At 33.3% G+C, this 21,238-nt stretch overlaps 2 protein-coding genes and 1 long non-coding RNA gene across 5 annotated transcripts; 1 reads left to right on the forward strand and 2 right to left on the reverse strand.

Annotated features, from left to right (window-relative positions):
• The first annotated feature begins 5,407 nt into the window (after positions 1 to 5,407).
• On the forward strand, positions 5,408 to 6,507 carry LOC140838743 (uncharacterized). Its single transcript, XR_012119652.1, has 2 exons — positions 5,408 to 5,838; positions 5,927 to 6,507. It is a non-coding gene; the product is annotated as an uncharacterized lncRNA (long non-coding RNA).
• Positions 6,508 to 6,578: 71 nt separating this feature from the next.
• On the reverse strand, positions 6,579 to 10,989 carry LOC140838742 (probable LRR receptor-like serine/threonine-protein kinase At5g45780). Of its 2 annotated transcripts, XM_073205265.1 has the most exons (12): positions 10,781 to 10,989; positions 10,567 to 10,699; positions 10,375 to 10,446; positions 9,971 to 10,114; positions 9,805 to 9,876; positions 9,662 to 9,721; positions 9,010 to 9,080; positions 8,788 to 8,931; positions 8,348 to 8,686; positions 7,801 to 8,192; positions 6,924 to 7,239; positions 6,579 to 6,773 (listed from the first exon to the last, which is right to left on the reverse strand). In XM_073205265.1, the coding sequence occupies exons 1-11, from the start codon at positions 10,881 to 10,883 to the stop codon at positions 6,928 to 6,930; spliced, it is 1,842 nt and encodes a 613-aa protein (XP_073061366.1). In that variant the 5' UTR covers positions 10,884 to 10,989; the 3' UTR covers positions 6,579 to 6,773; positions 6,924 to 6,927. The 2 variants fall into 2 exon arrangements, with proteins under 2 accessions (XP_073061366.1, XP_073061365.1); XM_073205264.1 differs by having other exon boundaries at positions 6,579 to 7,239.
• A 4,734-nt stretch (positions 10,990 to 15,723) lies between these two features.
• On the reverse strand, positions 15,724 to 20,862 carry LOC140838744 (shaggy-related protein kinase eta-like). Of its 2 annotated transcripts, XM_073205268.1 has the most exons (12): positions 20,611 to 20,862; positions 19,876 to 19,968; positions 19,514 to 19,573; positions 19,134 to 19,406; positions 18,977 to 19,051; positions 18,840 to 18,896; positions 18,550 to 18,690; positions 18,385 to 18,435; positions 18,220 to 18,315; positions 17,221 to 17,304; positions 16,949 to 17,052; positions 15,724 to 16,313 (listed from the first exon to the last, which is right to left on the reverse strand). In XM_073205268.1, exons 1-12 carry the CDS (start codon positions 20,623 to 20,625, stop codon positions 16,208 to 16,210), a joined length of 1,155 nt encoding a protein of 384 aa, XP_073061369.1. In that variant the 5' UTR covers positions 20,626 to 20,862; the 3' UTR covers positions 15,724 to 16,207. The 2 variants fall into 2 exon arrangements, with proteins under 2 accessions (XP_073061369.1, XP_073061368.1); XM_073205267.1 differs by having other exon boundaries at positions 15,724 to 17,052; positions 20,611 to 20,861.
• Positions 20,863 to 21,238: the final 376 nt, after the last annotated feature.

Consider the following 21,238-nt stretch of genomic DNA (forward strand, 5'->3'; position numbering starts at 1 on the left):
GATGCCAAAAAAGGGGAAGATAGAGGAGATCAAGCAGGAGCTAGGCAACCAGAAGATGAGGCTGAACCTTCTAACAGAAGAGATCAAGAACTTCGGAATGAAGAAATCATTTACAGGGATATTGGAACTAATTGATTTTTTTTATCTTTTTATCTTAATACTTTATTGACATTATCCTTTTGTTTAAATGATTATCTGTTTTACTTAACGAATTTCTACTGTTTAGGTTTTGGCATCACCACAAAAGGGGAATTTGTTAGACATGAATTTTATTGTGGCGATGATAACTAAGACCAGTAGACCAGCAGACTAGTACAATAAAATAACTTTTCAGTAGCTGCTGATCTACTATAACTAAACCAGTAGAAAGGGATAACAATACAAAACCAGTAGAGAACGTTTTCTAACGTTGCTATCTTAATTGTTACCGTTAAAGAGTTCCTAGTACTAGTATTAATTGCAGCATTAAATACTATACGGAGTCATTTAATGCACTTTACCCAATTATGTATAAAACAAGACTGATTGTTTTATAGCTTTTCTGCAGGAACTTCTTTCGGTAATAAAGCTGATTGTATCAGTTATCTGAAGACATACTCTGATTGTGAACGTTGAACTCAGTCGATTATATATACTTGGATCAAATCCTTGTTCGACACGACACTTCGCTTATTATCATTCTTCAAGGAACAAAGCTTCTCTCTTATCAGACGAATATCGAAATTCCTTGAGTAATCAAAAGTTCAACACAAAGAAAAGTAGCACACGCTTCATAGCAAATATCTGATCTTTCGAAGATCATCTTGTGCTACTGATTCTTACACTCTTCACAATCTTTACATCATTTACACTTTATCAAGAAGAGTCTGTAATCTGAAAAGAGTCTTTTCAGAACTTTGTGTTTCGTATTCTTGTGAGTTGAGAAACTAAGAGTTTCAGTAGGCCGTAGTGTAAGTCCTTCTGAAGTGGGTGTGTACGAGAGTTGTACTATAATATCCAAAGTCTTTTATTATACCTTCTGGAAACAGAAGAATGGGAGACGTAGAAGAGTTTATCTTCGAACTTCCATAAACAACTGCTGCCTACTGTTTTACTGTTTTTCAAACTACTTCATCAGATTGTTTCCGCACTTTTTATTGTAATCAGGTGAAAGTATTCGCACAAGATCAACTACTATCCTTAACAGGATTTTAGTACCTCATCAGAACGAAAAACGAGTAGAGTTTATTCACCACCCCCCCCTTCTAAACTCAACTTCGATCCCCAACAGTAAAAAAGTTATGTAAGAATTTGAATATTATTTTTATTTAAATTGAATATTATGTGTTATATTTTACTATTAATATTATTATTTCATTATTTTTTATATTGTTTTGACGAGTTAGTCACAAGTATTTTAAATTGATAATTATTTGTTTTTGGTGACTGGTGTGCTTCACTTATGTAAATTATGATTTATGTATTGATAAAATCCATAATTGGTGATACACGTATTTAATGTTGATAGTGTTCACACATATTAAAGTTAACTATGTTCAAGTTCTTTGGCCCGTTGGGATCAAATTTTTTAGTATTAGAGGTTATTGGTGTATATGCATAGAATATAACGGCAAAAGAAGTTGTACACATGGACTGCATTTGCAAGGTTTCAGATGGCATGAAAGAATAGAAGGGTGGTGTACTCTAATAAATCAAATCAGACCAACACACAAATTTAGAAAGAACAATTAAAAAGGGGTCGAAAGATTCACCATTTTTTTAGACTTCCGACAAGCGACACAAGAAAGAAAAGATTGGCCTTCAAGAACTCAAATTTAAGGTAGCAAGCTAGCAGGAGTCACTTGCCAACCAAGAATGCGGCCCTACCAATATAATGTCAACGTTTTTTTCTGGTATACATCATTCTCATATTCTTTACTTTCAATCGTAAGATGCAATGTATACTATGTGAAGGGTCTATATAACCATATAAGAAGAAAACACACCTTATATTGTTTCGATGATGACTTTCTCGTAAACACTACGGGGCGAACCGTGTAAGGACACAAGCACTTCCCCATGATTCGGAGTCAGGGGAGTTTTGAGTGTCTTTCCAATGGTTAACTCGTTATTACTCACCTGAATATTATCATTATAAATCTGAAAGGATATACGTCTGGAGTTTGCAGGCTATCCTTCACCTTAAATATTTGAGTGCCAAATGGCTCCTCCAACTTTGGGAGAACAAGAATCGAAACATGAAACCATGATGGCTAACATAGAAAGTAAAAGGCATTGGATTTATTGGAAATGTTCATTAGTTACGTTTAGTTAAAGATTTGCTAAATAATTGGTCAATTGACCAAGTTTTTAGGAAATAATTTTTGAATTATTTTGAATTGATATTAGGAAGATATTTTGGTTTCTTTTTGTTTTTTTAACTCTATATAAAGAGTATTGTAATGAATAATAAAATGTACATTCCAAATACAATCTTTTGTTGCTTTCTATCATAAACTTTTATACTCCTTTTTTGTTGCTATAAAACAACAAAATTGTATCAGAGTTTTCTTCTTGAGGGACCTTTGAGTGGAGTGAATCCAAACACATAACCCAGATTCAAGAATGGAAATCGAAACAAGTTTCTCCCATATAGCACCACCAATTTTTGATGGCGATAACTATCAAGTCTGGGCTATTAAGATGACAACATATCTGGAAGCATTAGATCTTTGGGAAGCTATAGATGAAGACTATGATGTACAACCACTGTCAGAAAATCCTACGATGACTCAACTTAGGATCCACAAAGAGAGGAAGACTAAGAAGTCCAAAGCTAAAGCAAGCCTATTTTCTGCTATTTCGAGCACTATCTTTACAAGAATAATGAGCTTGGAGTTAGCAAAGAATATTTGGGATTACCTCAAAAAGGAGTACCAAGGAAATGAAAGAACCAAAAATATGCAAGTACTCAATCTAATCATGGAGTTTGAAATGCTATAAATGAAGGAGACAAACCATCAAAGAATACTCCAAACAAGTTGCTGGGTATAATAAATAAGGTGAGGCTGCTTGGTAAGGATTTTTCTGATGAACGAATTGTGCAAAAAATTCTCGTATCTTTGCCTGAAACATACGAGTCCAAAATTTCTTCGCTAGAAGAATCTAAAGATCTGTCAAGCATTTCCTTGGTAGAATTGGTGAATGCATTACAAGCTCAAGAGCAAAGGAAAATGATGAGAAGAGAAGAATTAATGGAGGGTGCTCAAAGGCAGAAAGTTTAGGAGGAGGTAAAGATGGCAAAAACAAAGATTGGACCTATCCAACATGCCCATATTGCAAAAAAACAAACCATCCTCAAAGGAGGTGTTGGTGGAGGCCTGATGTCAAGTGCAGAAAATGTGGTATTATGAGACATATGAAGAGGGTTTGCAAGTTCCAACAATCTGAAGAGGCAAAAGCTTCTACTGAGCAACATGAAGATGAGCAAATCTTTGTTGCAACAGCTTCTCATCAAGTAGCTATTCTAATGATTCATGGTTGATCGACAGTGATTGCACAAATCACATGACTAGTGACCGAGAGCTCTTCAAAGATCTTGATAAAACAATTACCTCCAAAGTAAAAATTGGAAATGGTGAATTTCTTCCAGTCAAAGGAAAAGGAACTGTGGCTATAGAAAGTCTAACAGGTTTGAAATACATTACTGATGTTCTATATGTGCCTAATATTGATCAAAATTTGCTTAGTGTTGGCCAGTTAATCGAAAAAGGCTTCAAAGTTATATATGAAGACAAATGGTGTTTGATCAAAGATGCAAAAGGTAGAGATGTGTTCAAGGTGAAAATGAAAGAAAAAAGTTTTGCTTTAAATCTCTTGGAGGAGGAGCAAATAGCATTTTCAATTTCAGAAGGCAATGCAGAATTATGGCACAAAAGGCTTGGACATTTCCACCACGATGGACTTCTATATATGCAGAAACATAACTTGGTGAAAGGTGTTCCTTTGCTGGAAGACAAGCTAGGACCTCTTAAAATGCCATCTTTAAATGGTAGTAAGTATTACATTATAATTATTGATGATCATACCAGATTTTGCTGGATTTACTTCCTCAAAATCAAATCTGAAGTCGCTAGTATATTTTGGAAATATAAAGCATTGGTGGAAAATCAAAGTGGTTGCAGGATGCAGAAAAGAAGGTCCGATAATGGGAAAGAATATACAAATAACATATTTGAAAAGTTCTGGGAGGAAGATGACATTGAACACCAACTAACAACTCCTTACACCCCATAACAGAATGGTGTAAGTGAGAGAAAAAATCGAAGTATAATGGAAATGACAAGGTTCTTGCTGCATGAGAAAGAATTGCCAAAAGGTTGTGGGCAGAAGATGCAAACACTGCTGTTTTTTTGCTAAATAGGCTGCCTACAAGAGTTTTGCAAGAAAAAACACCATTTGAAGCTTGGTTTGGTTATAAGCAAAGTTACAAGTTACAAAATCTAAAGATTTTTTGTAGTCTTTGTTTTTCTTATGTGCCACAGGTAAAAAGACACAAACTTGATAAAAAAGGCCGAACCAGGAGTTTTTATTGGATACAGTGATTCTTCAAAGGCTTATAAAATCAAACCACAAAATGGAAAAATTCTTGTGAGCAGAGATGTTAAATTTATGGAGGATAAACAATGGAACTGGGAGGAGTCTGTGAAGAAGCCATTGGAAGAACCATCACAGTATTTTGATGATGACATAGATCATGTTCCAGTTCGAGGTACAAGATCCTTATCTGATATTTATGAACGAAGTAACGTTGCTATTTTTGAGCCTGCAGAATATAAAGAAGCAAAAAAGGATGACAAGTGGATTGAAGCAATGAAAGAGGGGCTCAAAATGATTGAAAAAAATGACACGTGGGAGTTGGTGGATTAGCCTCAACACAGAAAGATCACTGGAGTCAAATGGGTCTACAGGGCCAAACTTAATCCAGATGGTTCTGTGAACAAAGCCAGACTTGTGGTCAAGGGGTATAGTCAAAGTGTTTGGAGTAGATTTCTCAGAAACTTTTGCACCAGTGGCACGCTTAGATACAATTAGAATGTTGCTTGCTTTGGCTGCACAAAAAAGATGGAAGATTTATCCGTTGGATGTAAAATCTGCATTCTTAAATGGTTATCTTCAAGAGGAGATTTACGTAGAGCAACCTGAAGGATTCCAAGTCAAGGGACAGGAGGAGAAGGTCTACTTGTTAAAAAAAGCCTTATATGGTCTTAAGCAGGCCCCCAGGGCCTGGTACAGTAGGATTGATGAACATCTTCAAAGTCTCGGATTTGTTAAAAGTCCAAGTGAAGCTACATTATATGTAAAAGGGACAAATGCTGACTTAATTATATTTTTGTTTATGTGGATGATCTTCTTGTTATAGGAAACAACGAGGAAGTAATAAAAGAATTTAAAGTTGAAATGCTCAAAGTATCCGAGATGACAAATCTTGGTCTAATGTCCTATTTTTGGGTATGGAGGTGAAGCAAGATCATGATGGAGTCTTCATAAATCAAAAGAAGTATGCAAGGGAAATACTCAAAAAATTTCACATGGAAGATTGCGAAAGCGCCAGCACACCAATGAATGAGAAGGAAAAATTTAGCAAAGATGATGGAGCAGAAAAAGTTGATGAAAGCAAATATAGAAGCTTGATTGGTTGCTTGATGTATCTTACAGCCACTAGGTCAGAAACAATGTTTGTTGTAAGCTTACTTTCGAGGTTCATGAATTGTGCTAGTGAAGTGCATTTTCAAGCTGCCAAAAGGATTGTAAGATATATCAAGGGCACAACAAATTAAGGCATCAAATATTCTTACTGTCAGTTTTTTAAGCTTCATGGTTTTTCTGATAGTGATTGGGCAAGTTCTCTTGATGATATGAGAAGTACAACAGGTTTTTGTTTCAGCTTTGGATCAGGGTTTTTTTCGTGGTGTTCAAGGAAGCAAGATGTGATAGCTCAAAGTACAGCAGAGGCAGAATATGTAGCAGCCAATGCTACAGTAAATCAAGGAATTTGGATAAGAAAAATACTTTCAGACTTACACATGGAACAAAATGAAGCAACACATATTCATGTAGATAACCAAGCTGCAATTGCGATTTCAAAAGATCATGTTTTTCATGGCAAAACCAAGCACTTCAAGATCAAGTTGTTTCATTTAAGAGAAGTACAAAAGAATGGTGAAATTAAATTGTGTTATTCCAAGAATGAAGATCAAGTTGCAGATATATTAACCAAAGCTCTACCAAAAGCTAGATTTGAACTGTTGATAAACAAATTAAGTCTATACAGCTACTAAGGCAAGGAGGAGTGTTGGAAATGTGCCTTAGTTACGTTTAGTTAAAGATTTGCTAAATAATTGGTCAATTGACCAAGTCTTTAAGAAATAATTTTTGAATTATTTTTGAATTGATATTAGGAAGATATTTTGGTTTCTGTTTTGTTTTTTTAACTCTATATAAAGAGTATTGCAATGAATAATAAAATATGCATTCCAAATACATTCTTTTGTTGCTTTCTACCATAAACTTTTATACTCTTTTTTTGTTGCTATAAAACAACAGGCTTTTATCACAAAATAAAACTAGGACAATACAGTTTTATACATGAAAAGTGAAAACTATGGCAACGTTATCTGATATACAGAAAGTAGATATGGACACACTAAACAACTGCCAGATGAATATGTTAAAGACTCCCGATCTGCAGTTTATCAGCACCAGAAAGTAGATATGGACGTACGAATGCAGACCTGAGAAAATTTTGTAGTCCAAAAATGGAAAATTCAACTTTTGTACCAATAATTTATGTATTGATTAATTTGACCTAAATCACCAACTAGCAGTCCACAAATCAAGGATGGAAGCAAAAACAACAGCCTGAAGATGAGTCCGATGAATACTTGATTATCGAGGCCCTGAGAGTTCGATTGCTTCAGCAACAAAGGACGATTCTTCGCGGGCTTGGCTAAAGTTGCAAGGAAAACTAAATGTTGTGCCTTGACATGGATCAGCTACACCTGGTGACTCTGTAGGCTCTCTTTCTCCAGAAACTAAGATCTTCAAGACTTTTGACATTTTTGGCCTTTGGTCCGGACTTGATTGAGTGCATTGTAGAGTCAGTCCTACAGCCTTCTCTAATTCATCTGCATTGAAACATCCCCTAAGGTTTTTATCCACAAGCTCTTCCAATTTCTTGTCCTCATACAAGGTTCTAACCTGTGGGAATCAACAAGAAGATTTAAAAGTCTCGACTTGAAAATTTTGAATGATTAACTCAAAGAGCGTAAATTCTATAATCTTGACCAAAAAGGTTTATTTATACTTGTATCTATACTAATCTACACTGCTGTAAAAATTTAAAGGGAATGTCTATCTTCACAATTGTTAAACCGGCTCTTACCACAATACCCAAAGCTAAGAGAATCACTCATTGTGCAACTCAGATATTAAACTATAAACAAAGTACTTCGCTTTGATGGTTTTATTGCATAAACAGATACGGTGCAATTCTAACACCCCAATAAGAAAAATATTAAGCATGTGACACCAAGATTAAGTAGTTATCATCACGTACGAAACGGTATCGCCAATTCCCAAAGTCAACAAAAATGAAAGGGAATTAAGAAGGCCATATTTGTAAAATCAACACAAAATTTGCATACCATGCACGAGCAGTCTATATTTGTAACTACAGTCTACAACAATCGTAATATCAAGTTGCATAGAAATATTGCATGCCCGATTGCTAGCCTTTTGAAAGGTCAAGTTTCTTCTTACCCAATCAAGGATCGTTCCTTTCTGAACTTGTACATTGGCAGCATCTAATGCCTTCTGTCCTGTGGTGAGTTCTAAAAGCAGTATGCCAAATCCAAAGACATCTGTTTTCTCAGAAGATTGACCAGTTGAGAGATACTCGGGTGCAATATGTCCCACAGTACCTCGTACTGCAGTCGTTACATGTGAATCCCGAGGATCTAAGAGCTTAGCAAGGCCAAAGTCACCCACAACAGCTTCAAAACTTTCATCAAGTAGAATGTTTGCTGCTTTGACGTCCCTGTGAATTATTTTTGGATTACACTGTTCATGTAAATACAGAAGACCACGAGCTGCCCCAACTGCAATGCGCATCCGTTTACCCCAATCCAAAGACGGATTCTCATGGCAAGGGTCTATCAAATAAAAATGGAAATTTTAAACCATCAAGCTCACAAGGAAATAATCTATAAATTTAGAATTGACAAGTCAAATACATTAACTAATAATATGATCAAAAACACGAGCTCAACTAACTAATAATATGATCAAAAACACGAGCTCAACAAACCTCGTAAGCGATCCGCAACACTTCCATTCGGCATAAAAGGATAAACCAGCAGCTTTTCAGCAGGAGTCATACAGAAGCCATACAAACGTAAAAGATTCCGGTGCAAGGCCAAGCCTATCATCTCCACTTCAGTCTGAAACTGAACTTCCCCTGTGAAACTAGGATCTTTCAATCTCTTGACTGCCACTACTGTCTTATTCGGGAGAAAACCTTTATAGACGACTCCAAATCCTCCTTGTCCAATTATGTTTCTAGAGCTGAAGTTGCTTGTTGCAACTTGTAATTCGCACAAGGAAAAATGTTTCAAATGACCAATATTGAACTCATAACCTTGCTGCACTGAATTAAAAAGTGACAAGGGAATTTAATAATCATCTTCATTTTGATTTTAATGAAGCAGAAAAAATGAGAGAGACATGACGAAGTACCATGGGAAGTACCATGGGAAGTACACAAAACACGAAATCTATACCAACGCACCCAACATATGAGCAGTGAGATAGAGATGACTAGTGCACAACTGACTCCGGCAATAACAGCTATAATTATATGATGATGGCCGACTTCCGTATATGAATTAGTCCCTGAAAGACAGATTATACCAGTTTCTAACACTGCAGAGACCATATATAAGAGCGGTGTTAAAAGGTGCAATATTTTACCGTTCACTGGGTTCTGAGAAGCCATGCAAATTTCTGAGGATGAAGAGCAGAGGAAAATGTTGCCTGAAACACTGTAATAAAAAGCACCACTTCAGTAGACTTGAACAGGATAACAAGAATATTTGGCAGTGCACTGTCTGAAACAGAGATGCCCAATTGGTTTGAGATGCAAATGACAAACGCAACTTCCATATCCACGTAAAAACAAATCTATTTCTTCAATTCTACATGTTTAGGTACATTCCACTTCCATTCAAATTGTGCACATGAAAATTCACCATGGTAAACAAAAGTAAAGGAATTTGGATGTGATGAAAGTCTCCAAACATCAGTTGGTCAAAACTTGGAATAAATTTTCAAGTCAGAAACAACTTTGAGCAATGATTTTCCAGTTTAAGCATTTTTAAAGGACTGAAAATATATGAAGTAATATAAAAGAAAAATAGTAAACAATGAGCATGCAGCATTGTTGCTTCATGAAAGAAAAGTGCACAAAAAGAGAGTCCTTATGGAACAGTTAGAAACAGATATACAGCACAATGCCATTGAAGTTTGTTCAAGCATAATTAATTGTCCTGATATTGAAATTCTTTAAGATAACACTCATTTGCCTATTATCCATAAATAGCTATAAAATCTCATTCAATCTGACCTGTAATCTTTAGCAAGTATCTTAGGGATGGGACCACTTAGGTTATTAAATGACAAGTCCCTGCAAAAATAATGGATTTCTTTTACTGTGTGTATTAATTCACATTATCACACTTGAAATCACTTCGGGGTCAGAATGCATACAAGAATGAAAGACCTGTAAGGTTTGCTATGGATGTAGGAATTTGTCCAGACAACTTGTTTCTACTTAGCCTCCTGAAAATCCATGTCAAATTATTATAGCAATTAAATTAAACCAAACTTGTATTCTAACTAAAACAAAATCCAGATGCATAGCATCGAAACATACAAGTAATTAAGATGCGGTACACAACCAAGAGAGCTTGGAATTTCACCAAAAAACTGGTTTCCAGAGAGGTCCAGTGTCTGTAACTCTGAGAGCTTTCCAATGTCTGAGGGAACAACTCCCGTCAACTGATTATTCTGCAACAGCCTGCAGATACCGACTTGAATATACGTTATTGATGCATCTTATGTTAAGAAAACAAATCAAGAAAGAGTGGTTGACTGGTTCATTATCGGAAAATTTTCCTTAAGCACTGAAAATTTAATTCCTGATAATTTGAATTCACAAAGCATACCATCCTTATTGATAATATTCAACAACATTTCCACACTAAAAGCATACAACTGCCCTCTTATATAAGTCATACTGAAATGCCGCACAATAATCACGTTTTTAGAAGAACTCACATTGTTTGCAGATGAGTTAGGTTTCCAACGCTAGGCGACAGGGTGCCGGATAATCCCACGCCGGCCATTTCTCTGCAACATAAAACAAAAAGGGAACTTTATGCAAACGAAAAGAAAACCAGCTAATACACTTTTCCGTAATTCAAGAAAGTAGCAGCACGCAAGAGTATTTAAATTTGTAAGAACTCTTACAAAGAAACAACAAATCCCTCAGCAGAGCAACCGACCATGTTCCAAGTACAAGGATCAACAGAATTGATATCCCATCCATCCAAAACATGATTCAAAGCTCTCATCTCTTTCTTCACAGACATCAGCGCAGCAACTGCTTAAATACAAAACTGGTACATTTAAATAAAAATAAATGGGCAAGAAAATTATATGTGGAGAGAGTTATGGTGTTCACCTTCAAAGTTAACACCCTTAGGGGAAAGAAGACTTGGTGAAGCATCAGCCACCGTAATCATCCAGTATAAAGTGAGTGCCAAAATTAGCTTCGTTTCTCTCATGGGTTCTCAAAACTATACAGCAACAATAACAAATTTTGGCTCACTGAACCAGAAAATTTTGCTCATTTTGTTTTATGCATGCCCCCAACGAAGCACAGCGTGATTTGACCTTTTTTTCCCCTGAAAGTTTCTTAGAATAAAAAATAAAAATTTTATGCTCAAATACATCGAAAAATACGAGAGTAAAATTTTAATAGAAATTGATTAGACAAATAATTTATAACACACAATAAAATAATTTAAATCAAATGAATAAATAAATAATTGTTACTTGTTAGTATCGTGATTCACATATCCATTAATCTTCTTTGAATATTGAATTTCAATTTATAAAACATGTTTTGATGAGATTGCTTAATTTATCAATATATTATGTCAGCTATATTAATATAATTAACAAAATGCAATATGTCAGCTTAGATTATGTTACTGTATCATGTTATAAAATCTCCCTTCGGTCTCAATTATCTATATACCTATAAAAGTGTGGATGATGGGCAAAGTTTTTTGATTGTGATTTTACTACATTGCCCAAAAACTATGCATTGTTTGTATTAATTGCATGGACATTGGTGGAAAAAATATATAAAATTTAGGGACAAATTTGGGATAATGGATTTGTAATGTATTGATTATGTATTTAATTGAGGTATTTATTTTTTTGAACTCATTAAACACATGAGGATCATAGTGTTTTTATTTTTTTAATAGAAAATTGTAAAATAAGAAATTTTGAAAATAATATTACATAAAAATTGAATCGATATTCGATAATAAAAAATATATTAGAAAAATAATATTTTCTTCATACATAATTCTTACAAAAAATATTAAAAAGAATATATATTTAACTATTATACTTATAAAAGTACAAAAAGAATAACAAAATTTTCCTTGTAAATTTTCTACTATTCTCATAAATTGTGTATTGTCAGATTAATTGCATGAAAATTACACAATCATTAAATACATAAGGATTAAAATAGTGTTTTTATTTTTTAATAAAAAATTGCAACATAAGAATCTTTGAAAATAATGTTACATAAAAATTGAATAAATATTTTATAATAAAAATAAATTAGAAAATAATATTTTCTTGATACATAATTCTTAGAAAAAATATTAAAACAATAGCTTTTTTTAATTTTAAAAAATCATTAAAAATACTAAAAGAATATATATTTAACTATTATACTTATAAAAGTGTAAAAATAATAACAAAGTTTTTCATTGTAAATTTTCTACCATCCCCTTAAATTGTGTGTTGTTAGATTAATTGTATGGAAATTTTCTACATAATTTATGGGAAATCTATGCATTAAAAATGAATATATGTTTGATAATAAAAATATATTTTTTTTATCTATAAACCTACGTAAGTGTAGATAATTGACAATTTTTTCAATTGTCAAAAGATAAAAATGACATCCTCATCAATACAAATCCAAAAATTCAATAAAGATATATTTGTAAATTTCTAATTGTTGTAAGTGTAAAAAGAAAATATCAATTTTTTTTATTTATTCCACCTAATATATAATTAATTAGTAGCCTAATTATTCCACATCATATATAATTAATAGTCTAACAATTGCTAATGAATTATCACTACAATATACATTGATTGTAATAATTTATATCACTTCAAGAATAAAATATAATTCCTAAATCACTTCACTTATATAAATTATGATTTATGCATTTATAAAATCCATAATCTGGTTGATTTTTAGGTTATTATACCTTATACGTGGTTCTTTAGGTTATTATACCTTATACGTGGTTCTTAGATATATATATTTTCAAAATTTGTTTCAGTTCAATTCATTCTATATATTATGCTAATTATAATTTATTATATAACATAAAATTAACGACTTGAATTTCAATTTGAGAAACAATTTTGAAAGTAAAGTATATAAGTTCTTAATTAATTTATTCGTCTAATATGACAAAAGACTAAATCAATATAAATAAAAAAATGAATCAAATTATTTTTTAAAAAAATCTAATTTTAATTTTTATTAAATAATTAATATTTACGTGCATCGCACGTGCTTCTTGCTAGTAACATATAAAATCACTTATAATTTGATCATGCTCCAAAGATGCAATAAAAACCGGTAATAATATCAAGTGTGCTCAATAATAAAAATCAATATTCTAAAAGAAATAAAAAAATAATTGTTTGGGGGTAGGATCCCCTAAATCCTAACTAAAAGATGATAGAAGAAAATGTTTGTCTGTGTTCTTGTTCTTCGGTTGAATTCTTCACTTGGCCTCCTTTCGCTTTCCTCTTGTGCGGTGGTTGTGTGTTTTTTTTTTTTTAAATCTAAATTCTGGTATGTAATTCTTGTTTAGGGCCCAAGAGTCCAACAAGGTAAGAAATCCGCGTACAAAAGGTTTCTTTGTCCAGGCACGCTAGGATGGTTAGAAATTTCTGTCTTAGCTCGAGGTTTTCTGCCTCATCACTATATTTTTCCTCCAAACACGCCAGGGAAATCAAAACCAATCGCCCTAAGGCGAGATATTCTGTTTTGCTCCTCGATATTTCATATATTTGTGCTGTGTCTGTTGAAAATAACTGCCCTAACACAACTCCTTATGTCCGGATCTTCAGTTTTTCACCTTCACTTCATTATTTTGATTCCTTTCTTACAAATTCACCACCAACAACCATGAGGAGTGACCGTATGCATAATCTAACACTCAAATGAATGAAACATGGACTTGATACACGCAAACTCATGCAAAATAAAGTAAAAATAAACAATAAAACACGTAAATATGACCTCTATCAACTTCCTCATATTAATCGCTCGCTTTTGAGCAAAATATATTACAAGAGAAAATAAAAACAACAACGAAAACTAGTTCAATGGCGATTTCATTGCTTTTAATTTCATGCTTCGTTACATATTTTCCACCAATTATAGTACAACACAAGTCATCCCACCCATTGCTTTAAAAAAAACTCCCCTAGATGATTGTAAGGTAATGAGTTGTACATCAATGTGATATAATTGACATAAATGATGTAAATTATGAGTCACAGATCAACTCATAATATAATCAATATGTTTAAATTTTAAATAAAGCGAATAAAAATAGTCCAATAAATTTTGATGGCAAATGTGTAAATATTCAATCTGCTTTGATGGTAACTCTGTAAATAATTTGAAAAATAATGGATTTAAATTTGAAGGCAAATCGGTCATTAACAAAAAGAAAGATTAGTAAATGGGCATTTTGTGTATGATGTTTACGTTGCGTCAAATTATTCTGAAAATACGTATAAAATATTATGAATTAATATTTATTAAGTTTGCTCATGTTTAAGATCAAATAACTATTCATTTTATTTTTTTAATATATGTTGTTAAATTTATCTAATTAATCAAATAATTTTAAAAATAATTATATTTATTGTATGTATGTATATATATATATATATATATATATATATATATATATATATATATATATATATATATATATATATATACATATAGAAAGCAACCAAAATGTGGCCAAAATGTGGAGTATAAAAATTGGTGGTGGTTTATTTAATTAAACTAAACTAATATAAATTTGTGCATGTCTATACCATATTATATATGGGAGGGCGGGGAGCTCGAAATTTTAAAAACAATGCAGTAAATCGGTAAATATTATTATTATTATTATTATTATTATTATTATTATACTGAGCACGGGAAATTGGCTTTCAGTTCCCAGTCATCGATTTTTTTTGTGTTCAGTCTTTGGGTATTTTTTTAGTACCACATTTTCACATGAAGTATACCACATTTTGTATGACATAGTACCACAATTTTGTGGATCGAGAATGAACCCAAATAAATATTTTGATTGGGGATTTTTAACCTCCGAAGGAGTACGAAGTCCTTAAATTAAATATTTTCATATTAAAGAGATTCCATTAATAGAGCTGCTTAGAATTGCGTGTTGTGCTGCTTTGACTTTGACTTTCTACTTTTATTGGAATGCACGATAAACAGTCACCACTTCAAGATAATCACTTAGGATATAAATTTGAAGTTGGCTTACAATACGTTTTTTAATAAAAAAATTAATACTCTCAAATTTAACCATATGGTCCATTTTTTTCCTTTTCTTTTGATTTTAATAAAAAAAACAATCAACTTATGCAAAACACAAAAATATATATAAATAATTTATGTCAAAATACTTACTAAAACCTTCATAAAAAACAAGGCCAACATGAAAAACATATATATATAGCATTTATTTTTTCAATAGCTTTTCTTAATATAGAAAGAAATAGAGACTATATATACTACATCGGAAAGAGGGATATTTCAAACCAAAATATTTAGATTTTTATATATCTAATAATAATATTAGATAAATATATTCAAAAGTAAGCAAACAAGGTTTGAAGTGTAACTAATTAAAGCCAATAGTAAAATTAAATAAAAACTAATTCCTCTCTCGGAGCTTGAGAATCGCACCAAGGACAAGAGGCCGAACAAACTCGGTCGGAACCACAAAATTATAGACAAAAATTTGTATAAACGATCACGATCGTATTTTATTGGACGGATCTCTTATTTAAATCCTTCATAAAAAAATATTACTTTTTATACTGAGAATATTATTTTTATTGTAAATATCAGTAAAAATATTATTTTAGCATTACAATTTATTCTCATCTATACAGATTCGTGAGACTATCTCACACAAAACTTGCTCAAAACTAAAACGCAGCAGACATTGATTGTGCAAGAAAGTCATTAGATTGGAGAGCGGCGCATCCCGGAAATTCTCCATGTACCCACGATTAGTTATTGACCAGGGATACAAATGCGAAGCAGCACAAATATTATACTGATTACTTGGCACCATAAAAAACCAAATATATTTTCACAAGTTGAAAGCAGCAAGTGGAAACAAAAGAGAAGCCGATCAAAACAAAGGGAGAAATGGGGAAAAAATAGAAATAACCCCGCCATTTTGGTTCCGCCTGCTGCTCCTGGGATATTTACTGTTCATCTATTCATAGACTATATTTTTGGTCTGCAGCAAGCTTCTCTTATCAACCACCAAACATATACAAAACAGGATCTTTCCCTTTCTTCATAGCATGGCGCTCAAAGAACAGGTAGAAACAACTAGGAAAACAGCACTTGTAGAGATGTCAACTGGACTAAATAGCAAGCTGTAGCCTTCGGTGCTTTGTCTCGAATCTCAAGGGATGACGAGGCTGGTAGGACAAATCCTCATCTTTTAGAGGCCATTTAGAACCCTTCATATTAACTAACTCATCCACGGGCCAAACAATCTCACGTCATGCCCTCGTAGGATGCAAAAAACTGCAAACCCATTTGTCTTTTCACATGGTCGGGTATCAGCTTGTTAATAAGGTCTGGTGAAGCAGCACTAGGACAGCTGCAGGAAGAAGGAAAACCATGATTAGTAGTGGATAACAAAACACCACAAACTAATATAATCCCCTCACTGTGAGTGCTAATATTCAGTGAGATTTAGCAAGATTGGCTACTAAGGGAAATCTGTCTCCGATGAACTTAACAATCTGCCTGAATTAGCTATATATTTCATCACAAAATTAAATATGATCAAGAAAATAAATCCTTGTCATCCAAGTTCAATTTAATGGACACAAGTATGTTTAGATTTAGATTAAAAATCTTATGGCATATATGATTAATTATTCCAAAATATATATTCTTAAAATCTTTCAAAAGAGTTTTCAATCAAATTAAAGGTACTTCTAATAAAAGATTGGGAATTTTCGAACATATTGATCAAATGCCTTAGGAAGAAAATAATAGATGTTGACCTAATAGGTTTTTTGCTACAAAAATTAGTAAAATGCATTTCAGGTAAGATATTTTCACGAATTTTGTCGTATATGAATTTTTGGAATTTTCCCATAAATGAAACCATAGAGTAGCTAAAAAATCATTTTGGGCTATCTAGAGAACATTACTTTCTTAACAGTTCCGGTGTTTATTTAAATCAGTAACAGATATTAGGGAACAGATATCAAGCTAAATTCACACACCTCCTGTTTGAAGTTGAACAAAGGTGGTAGGAGGCGACCATTTGGCAATCGAGTGTTGGGTTCTCGAAGCTCATCGAAGAATGGATGTGCACATGCATCTAGCTGCAATAAGAATCGTGATAGTAAAAAAAAAATAATAATAATAATACAAAGATACAAATACATAAAAGCTGATCCTACAGAAGTATGGCGCCGAGAATAGTTAAATAAAGACATCTGCCATGAAATTATCATTTTAATATTAGAAAAAGGCAAGTAAAGTAAACTCACAGCATTGCAGCGGAGATTTGGAGAGTATTGCAGCAACCTGGAGGCAAGATCTATTGCTTCTGGAGGCATTCGTTTTTGGAAAACCTGATAACATGGCATAGATACTAAGAAAGCATATTTACAAAAACCATGGAAAAGAAGAGCGGTTCATGATTCCATTCAAAAAAAATTTCAAGACAAAAAACATCTCAAGGCATGGACCAAATAAAAATTACCATAAGAAACAGTAAACTCCAACAAGGACAAACTCAACTGGGCACAAGTATTGACTGTAACAGTAATATTTTAGCCAATTTCTTCCACAAGTAACAGTATACAACCATTTTCTAGCAAATTTCTACCATAATCCATATAACCCAGGATTGGTGACCCTGTGTGATTCACTATTATGTAGGTGAAATCCAAAATGAGGAACAACCAGATGTCAGGAAATCGATACATTCAACTCTGTCTGGTCAGACAGCGTAATATTGTGTCACTATATTTGCATAAGAAATTACTAAAACTGTGAAAATCAGATTTGGGTATCCGTATTCCCAGCCTGGAATCAATAAAGGTAGTTCTCCAGTCCAGATATATGTTGTTGCCACATAGTCAAATGATTACCGTTTAGTTTAGTTTCATATGTGTAAATGTCAATCAGAAAGTGAAAAGATGGAAAAAATACACCATTAAGTGAACATAACCGTTCAATTCTTCTCTTGTTCTATACTTCATCTCTAATTCTACAGTCATTGTCACAATTATTGATGCATGATAAAGCGAGAGTGTTCTAGATGTCCACACAACAAAGAATATTAAATTATTTTATTATCTTTTCTTGTCACACAAGAATTAGGATAGTTCCCCCAAACAACACACATGCCAGTTTAACACACTTCTTTCAAAAGTGAAAAACATGATAAAAATAAAAAGAGGATGAAATTCAAACAAAGCAGGAACAAAGACACAACTCCACTCCAACATGATAAAATTTCAAAGGTGTAATGTAATGCATACCTTGTGCCAAGGGTGCGCCTTTATTTGCGGGAATCTAAAATCGGTATAATTTGGATTCATACAACGAATTTCCTCCCTTGTTGGAGTTCCAAGAACCTGAAAGATAAATACATTAGCCACTAGATAATACTTCAATCACTTCCATATATGATGAAGAAACTATACCTTGATGATCTCCACAAGCTGATCCACAGCATTCTCTCCAGGAAACAAAGGCTAAATAATTCGATTCGATTAAGTCAGACCAGCGCAGATACCCATAATTCAAAACGAAAAAACAAAAAAGCATCTCAACTGTTCAGTGATGGCAACATTAAGAATGCAACTCACCTGGCCCAGAAGAAGCTCAGCGAGGACACAACCAGCTGACCAAATATCAATGGATGTAGTGTATTCGGTTGCACCAAAAATTAGTTCAGGAGCACGGTAAAATCGTGAACAGATGTACGCTATGTTTGCCTCGCCTGTCACCTATTCAAAATAAAGAAAAGGACTTAGATGTCAGAAACACATTAGTTGGCAACTAGAAGCAAAACTAGAAAACACTACAAAATTGTCACACGATAAAAAAGAGAAAGAACAAGCTTTAGGAATATTGATTTCAAAATATTGTCACTTACTAATGCTTTTGCACTTCCAAAATCGCATATTTTCACTTGCTGCGTTACAGGATCAACCTATACACAAAGAAAATGAATCAAGCTAAGAGTGCAGGAAACCAAATACTTAGTCGAGAAACGTTGCTCCTGATTTGTACCAGAACATTTTGTGGCTTCAAGTCTCTATGGCACACTCCAGCAACAGAATGCATGTATGCCAACCCTCTGAAAATCTGTAAAAGCAATGTCACATTATTGAGCCTTAAGTAAAGGACAATGACCTCTACACATCCCACAAGGAAATTCATTGCTTACTTGGTAGGTGTAAAGCTTCACATAAATAAGTGGCATTCTATGATTCATGTTACTGTAATGCTTTAGAACATTGAACATTGATTCCGGAACATATTCCATAACTAAATTGAGAAATAGCTCGTTTTTTATCGTGGTTGAATAGAAATAATGCTTCAGGGAAACAATATTAGGATGATCCATTGTCCTCATTAACTGCAACTCACGGTTCTTGTATCTTCTGTCTTGTAAAACCTTCTTTATAGCTACAGTCTCCCCAGTTTCAAGGCATTTTGCCTAAAGTAAAACATAAATTAATAATCAATAAATATATAAAAAGCACAACACATTTACCAAAACAACAGAAACTGAGTGAAAAACTACTGGTGAATAGATATGTGTACCTGAAATACAAATCCAAATGAACCTGTCCCCACAACTCGCTCTGCCATGTAACTAACTGTCTGCAAATAAATTTCATGACAAAAATTAGATTTCTAAAATTAGGTTCTCACTTCTTCTTTCGTTACCCAATGGTCAGGTCAGATCGCAAAATAACTCACACTACCAATGGTCAATAGCTGTCTAACAACTGAGAAAGATAATAGCTTGTAATAATGGAAATAATGGAAACACGGCGGCTGCTAAAGCTTAGGTCGATTACAACAACAAACTTAGAAAGATGTTAACATAAATGGATAAAATTATTGTGTATGGTCGGTTTTTTTGTCGGTCAAAAAGAGTTTCAACAAATTAACAGCTTTACCTGCTTAGGTTCTCCATTCTTGCCACCAATGGTTGTGGAAATTATGTGGCCAGTGACTGGATCATTCCCACCCATTACAGGAGCAGACATCTCCTACACTCAGTAAAATCACACTCAAAACAAAAGCCAAAGAACAACGAATGACAAGTAGAAAATCGATTTGTTAAGCCATGAAGAAGTAGCTCCGGAAGGAAGTATAAATTTTAGGGGTCATCAGCCATTTCGCAAGTAAAGGATGAAAACACCTTTTGAAACAGGAATGACACTAATATAAGATTACAAACTTAATCAGACCTAGTAAAAAAGAAGCTAACTTCCTTCATATAGAGCAAACAAACAAGACCTACATTACGAAATTAATCCCACCTTCGTCAAAAAAAAAAAAAAAAGTCACGTTTCATGATAAATAAGCAGTTGGAAAGACAAAAACAACAAAAAATTTACTAGAAATCACATTTAGTAGAGATCAAATGAAGACGAACTCTCCTAAACAGAAGACGGCAGCAATAATTCCTATTATTGAGCTCTAAATCACCACAAAATTAACAAATCAGCCCACGATCAAAACTAAAACGAGATCTGCAATTTCTACGGCATATTTTGTTAAAAAAATTTAATTAAACTAAAAACATAAAAACGACGAGATTAAGTTCCATCACACCCCCATCTTCAACAAACCTTCCAAGCAACACAAACCCATAATTCCGGTGATAAAAAACAAAGCAAAAACCGTACCTTATCGTCGGCCATAGCACGCACTAGAACGAGACAAAATCCAGGCAATGAACAAGAAAACACTTGACCAAAAAAAACGAAAAATTATCTTCAGGATTCAGAATTCATCATTGTCGGCAGGGGAAAAGAAGAAACAAAGAGAGAAGAAAGAGAGTAAAAGAAGAAGAAAAAGGTGTGGGCAGTGGTGCAGGACCCATCCACCAAACAACACTCCATGTGATTACAGCTATTCCCACTTTTTCCTCTTCTCTCTAATTTGTTCTGTTTACAGATAATTAGGAAAGGGACCCTGGACTTGTGCTTTAATTACCAAGTTGTGCTCCTCGACGTTTTAATGAAAACGCGTTTTACTTACTGAAGTTGCTGTAACGAGTTATGAATGGAGATGATAGCGGGCCTACACAGTTTATGGGCTTGGGCTCCATTTTGGCCACATTCACATCAATTTTTCCATTTCCTTTTTTCCCCCTTTACTAATTATTAATAATTAATGTTCTATTACACGCATATAAAAAAAAATTGATAATTTTTTTTGTAAAAATCATATTTTATTATATTAAAATATAATACTTATATTAATGATTATATAATATTGAAACTGAAATAATTTAAACTTGTAGATAAATTA

Source organism: Primulina eburnea, chromosome 8 (genome assembly GCF_022965805.1).
Source record: "Primulina eburnea isolate SZY01 chromosome 8, ASM2296580v1, whole genome shotgun sequence".
Classification (NCBI taxonomy): Eukaryota; Viridiplantae; Streptophyta; class Magnoliopsida; order Lamiales; family Gesneriaceae; genus Primulina; species Primulina eburnea.